Raw genomic sequence first — 5,732 nt, 5'->3', positions numbered from 1 at the left:
AAAAGCGTTCTTTAATCGAAAATACCACAAATTCCGTTTCCCAAATATCGACGTAAAGTTGGTGTTTAACAGCAAGACGAATGTTTTTTTGACTCAACGGAAATTATACTCCGAACGAAAGGCCAGTCCACTTGGGGTGTCAATTGTATGGTTGACACATGTAGATGTGCCATTGAACTTCAAAAGCGACTTATTGTTCGCATGCAGTGATGCGACCAAAATAAACTTAAGCCACACCGCGTTTGTCTTCTGCTTTCATAAATCTTTCGGCCTGTCATGTATTTGTCCAAGAACATAGCAACATAACAGATGAGAAACATTAGATTGGATTTATAATATATGAATGCGACATTTTTGGAGGAGATTTCAGAAGCTCGACTTCTGAGTTTTAAGCAGCTTATTAAAGAAAACTTGTTTAAAATGTGTAAACGCCTAAAAATCCGAATGGATTTATTAGCCCACTTGTTTGCATTTGTATGAGGCTAGACAAAAGGGACAACTGCTTTGGCTAATTCACTGCTCAATACAAATTCATTTCGTTTATCATCAACAGGACGGAAGTTCCACTTCAACCGGAAATGACTTACGTCATCAAGGGTGCATTATTACCACCGGAAGTAAATTATGTCTTTGTCTGAAAAGTTTAATGCTCTCAAATTGTGGGAATATTGTTGCTTGGATTTTATACAAACGGCGAAATGACCTCTTGCGGCGGAAACCATTTACCACTCCCTGTGTTCAAGCTTTTACGCGGTCTCATTCTTCACTGAATATAAATCTTAAACGTTTGTTGTGGAAATTTCCAGAGGTATCACGTTACGTTATCCTACATATTCGTTGATGGGACTAAGATTAAAGGAAAGGAAAGGAGAGGAAATTTATTTCAGTGTCATTTCTTAGCCTGGGACACTGTAAACTGAAGTCAACAAATTAACGCAAATCAAATCAAATGTTGGTTTTAGGAGAGGGGAAAACCACAGTACCCGGAGAAAAACCTTTCGGAGCAGAGTAGAGAACCAACAAACTCAACCCATATATGATGCCGAGTCTGGGAATCAAACCCAGGCCACATTGGTGGGAATCAAGGGCTCTCACCACTGCGCCAGCCCTGCATCCGAACCTGGGCCTGGTTGTTCAAAAGCCGTTTAACACTAACACCAGATTAAAAAGTTAACCAAGGAGTTTATTTCTTTACTCCTAAATGTTGTTCAACGCCGATATGCGGCAACAATTTTTACATCTGAGGGACTCAATCTTAAAAAACCAAAAATAAGGAACGAAACTTTCACCCAAAAGTTGAAAAAAATGAAACCAAAGTTTACGCTCATCCTGGATTATTAAAGTTAATCAGCTTTCGAACAACCGGTCCCTAATTCTGATTATAGTTATAGCAAAAACACTATTTATACATTAACAAGCAATTTTGTTTCAGCGAATTTGTAGCTTTGGTCCGCAAAAGAACATGATTATTTTTTTATTTCTCATGGCATTACATTGTGAGTATTTAGGTGTTGCGATCATGTTTTTCTTGCTTTGTTTGTTTGTTTGTTATCGTTAACATCGTTACCATCACTAATACTGTAATGATTTGTCGTCCTGTTGTTTTTGTACATAATGGCAGTGCTAGCAATCACTTTGAAAGTAGTGTAAAAAATGTAAACAAAACAAATTTAAGGAGGTTCAGACCAGTTTCAACACTTTCAACAAACTGTAAAAAAGTAATGAAGTGATCCTCGCAATTTTCTTGACAATTTAAGCAATTGTCTCTTACAAAAAAAAAAAAAAAGAGGTAAAGTCACTGCTTACGAGCCAGAAGGCCCATCAGGCCGCACTTATCTCCGGTTTCCGTTGCATGAAGCGACTAGGAGTATTTATACTCCACCCTGGATGAGATGCTACTCCAACGCAGGTTACCCCCAGCATTACGCCGGTAACCCATTTATACACTATTTATACACCTGCCCAAGAACACAATGCAATGTCCCCGGCCAGGACCCGAACCCGGACCCGAACCCGGACCCAAACCCGGACCCGAACCCGGACCACTCGATCTGGAGTCGAGCGCACTAACCACGAGGCCACCGCGCCTGTCTCTTACAGACACCTGAGAAATCCAGGTGGCATGCTGGTGCAATAGGCCTTTTTCCATATATTCAAATTCAGCTTGATAGTGAGGCAGTGAGGACAAAGACAAAGGAAAGCCGATGACATGCAAATATTTTTCACATTCATTCCAACGTGTTTCTATTGTTTTTGTCGTCACTGCCTCACTATCAAGCTGAATGTTTGACATTTTGAAAGTGCCCTTGGACGTGAGGAGCCTGGAACAACAAAACTGAAACAAGGGTACAATAGCTGGAACAACCCAAACCTTTGCAAAAATGCTAACCTTAGGCCTTAGGGGTGTGGGGTAGGTGGTGGAAGTAGGGTGAAGGAGTAAGGGGTGAGGGTTGAACACCAAACCCTCAGCATAGCTTAAACAACCCAAGCCTTTGCAAAAATGCTAACCTTAGGCCTAAACAATATGCTTTAGATAATGTTTAGGCCTAAGGTTAGCATTTTTGTATGGGTTTGGGTTGTTTCAGTTTTGTTGTTCCAGGCCCCTCAAGTCGAAGGGCACTTTGAGATATGGAAACAAGTCTTTACCCAAAAGACCTCTTTCACAATGGCGGCCAAATAAAATATTCTTCTGTTTTAATGCTAATAAGCCTTTCTAGCCTTGCTACGAAGAGCAAGTTTCAAAATAATATTTGTTTCAAAATGAGGGCAGTAGGTCTAATTAATATAAATACAAAAAAAATATAAAGGAGGTCGCCATTTGTGAAAGTGATCTATGCTCTACCAGGAGCCCATCTGAAGCGTGCAACTTCCATACAGCGTCTGTGAAACGGCGTTTTCACAAGTAGGTTTATTTTTAGACTAGCCCTTCCCCCGAATTAGGTCAAAAAACAAAGGCAGTTCCGGTTCGGTGACCCTAAGACGTCAGCTTAATTTCTTGTAATTGGTCATCGGGCTCCTATGGGAGTCTCATTCGCGGGAAATTCAATCTAAAAATAAATCGGTCTGTGAAAACGCCGTTACACGAACACAGTAGAGTTGTAGGCTCCGGGTCATGGGTTCCTGGCTCTACCAACTGAGCAATGAATTAACCACTCAGGCCCTGTTTACAAGCAGGTAGGGTAACCCTACTACTAGGGTTACCCTAGCAGGAGGGTCAAAAATAGCCCGGGTTTACAAGCAAATTTTCACAGGTAGGGTTACCCTCTTGCTAGCGTAACCCCAGCACTCAGATAAGGTTTCCCTACCTGCTTATAAACAGGGCCTCAGTTGGAAGCAATTCACTTTGCTGGGCTCATGTGTTTCCGTGTGTGGCTTCATAGCTCAGTTGGTAGAGCATGAATTGCATCGGCATCGCATAGGTCATGAGTTTCAAAATCCTGTTGAAGCCATCTGAATCTAGAAGAGACTAGACTGCAAAACAGTCGTTTTTATTCCATTTTCGGAAGGCGCAAAGCGCCGTAAGCGTGATCCTCGCGTGTGAAGCGCGCGAGCGTCACACGCCCGTAGGGCATCTCTCCCCATTCTCCCTCACCGTTTCTACACTCGCTCCAGACCTTTCGTTTGAATATTTACCGCGTCGCTTGCGTTTGCAAAAATACGACTGTTTTGCAGTCTAATTGTCCAGTTAAGTGCGACGATCCCTTCACTCCTTGGTCTTTAACCCGCGTTTCAAATATTTAGAAGGGCTGAATCTACCCAACTGTTTTATGTAAAAGTTATGGTACCATGTAAAACACGAATAATTCCTTAACAAGATGCACTCATCGATGTGACCTAAAAGGTTTCCATGGCAACACAAGAAACATCTCAAAACACCTTATATTTTGTCTTTGAATGCTCATATCTCAAAAACGAACTCGGTGCCCCCCCCCCCCCCCCCCAATTGCTGTGAAGTGATTGACTTTGAGCGCTTTCCTTTTGTCAGAACTGGCCGGCCAGACTCGTCCGTTTGCAAAGAAAATGCAATAATTTGAAAGAAAAATTGAATTAACATATAAACATAAAACAAAAACAAACCAAATCCAATTTATTTACTCTTGTATCATGCTTCAGTGAACTATATATCCATTGTTTTCATGCAAATACCCCCCTTTCCCCCTCACCCACCACCCCAAAAAAAGAACGGTTATATGGGATTTTCGAAAATAGCGAATATCCTAATGGCTAATAGCTAACAGTGGCGGATCTAGACCTGGAGGTAGGATGGGGGCCCGCCCTCAAACATTTTGTTTTTGCCCTTTCACAGTTTTAGTGGTTTAGGTCCAAAAATAAAGGGGAAGGGAAGGGGGGGGGGAGGGCGCCTCCAGGCCCTTCCCTGGATCCGCCACTGGCTAAGGTGGTGGGAGTAGGTTGAAACGAGTTGTATTCGGTGAAAATCAGTTAAACTTGAATGGAAAAGAATAAATGCATAAATAAAGCGAGCTAACACGAAACGAAAACTCGAAAGAAAGTAGCACTTACATTCGTTTTGGAGTTGGGAGTGGAAAAACTTATGAACAGATGCTGTGTTGCTGATCTTAACTTCGCGAAAATTGACTGCCCTTGGCGCTGATCTAAACTAAAACTGCTGAAAGCAGACTGTCTAAAAATGACCACACTTGATTTTACTGCGATTTTCATAATTAAGCGGGCTCCAACGGTCAAACTGCGTTATGCCTTCCATCAATCAAATTTCCGACGCCAAGTTGAGAGTTGAACCTGCGCGACATAGCCAACACGGTACATTGGTACATTCGAACTCGACGCCGATGGAAGGCGATAGAATCTATACGAATCGTTTTCCTGAAGAACCTCTAAAAAGATATTATAATGGTATTCGAGCTGTGAACTAAACAAGAAGTTCAATTCACTTTCTGGCTATTTTCGGAAATATGATTGATCGATGGAAGCCAAAGCGCAGTTTGGAAATAAACCGGACACAAATCGTACTGTGTACATCCCGCACGCATAGCAAGCTAAAGTTTAAATTCCAAACCGAACAAAAAACCATGACTACTAATGAACAGGCCCGGGTTGCTCGAAGCATGGTTAGCGCTAACCAGTGTTAAGCACCATGACACGGAAACCTATAGGTTTTGAATCCTCTTAACCAACGATTAGCATTCACGAGGCTTCGAGCAACTTGCCCCAGGTGTTAGTTCTGAACAATATCCTTGGTTTATTTTACTAAGGTGCAGTGCATACTCAGGATTATTGAAACCTTGGGACCCGGAATTGGTTTTACTTTCAGCAGGTTTCCCATCGCGGCACGAACTACACTTCCGTCTGCAAGCAACCACTACAGCAACAATAACAAGAAGACCACTTCCGGAAGCGATTATAGCAATGTGCCACATTTCCAATCTTTGTTTTTGCCCATCGTTTTTCACCGGGTCTTCCTGTGCGGACTCTTCGAGGGTTATGGTCAAGGAGACAACTTGCAACTCTTTGGTGTCGGCGTTACGTGACGCTGGCGTGGCCGTGACATTTACTTGCGTGACAGTCTTTGGTCGTGCATCAGCCTGAGAAGTCAGGTTAAGCAGACACGAGATGGCTTGCATCGCTTTGAGAGTGACCGACGCTGGTTGGACGACTCCGTTTATTGAAGAATGGTTGCTAAGTACCTGATTCAAACAAAAAGCAACAGTGAACGGAAATTGCTAAGTGTACTCACTCTCTAATTATCAATAATG

The 5,732-nt window shown here is 42.4% G+C and overlaps 1 protein-coding gene and 1 pseudogene across 1 annotated transcript in view; both read right to left on the bottom strand.

Annotated features, from left to right (window-relative positions):
* The window catches only part of LOC138050177 (von Willebrand factor A domain-containing protein 7-like), a 20,726-nt pseudogene extending 18,787 nt beyond the window's left edge, over nucleotides 1-1,939 (bottom strand).
* Nucleotides 1,940-4,073: 2,134 nt separating this feature from the next.
* LOC138049334 (von Willebrand factor A domain-containing protein 7-like) overlaps nucleotides 4,074-5,732 on the bottom strand; it is a 16,309-nt gene continuing 14,650 nt past the window's right edge. Inside the window, exon 9 of the mRNA XM_068895561.1 lies at nucleotides 4,074-5,663. Coding sequence (XP_068751662.1) covers nucleotides 5,157-5,663 — 507 coding nt within the window. The 3' untranslated portion in view covers nucleotides 4,074-5,156. The remainder of the gene's footprint in view (nucleotides 5,664-5,732) is intronic.

Source organism: Montipora capricornis, chromosome 5, assembly GCF_036669925.1.
Source record: "Montipora capricornis isolate CH-2021 chromosome 5, ASM3666992v2, whole genome shotgun sequence".
Lineage (NCBI taxonomy): Eukaryota > Metazoa > Cnidaria > Anthozoa > Scleractinia > Acroporidae > Montipora > Montipora capricornis.
Note: the sequence above shows the minus strand (reverse complement) of the source record. Positions and strands in the feature narration are given on the sequence as shown.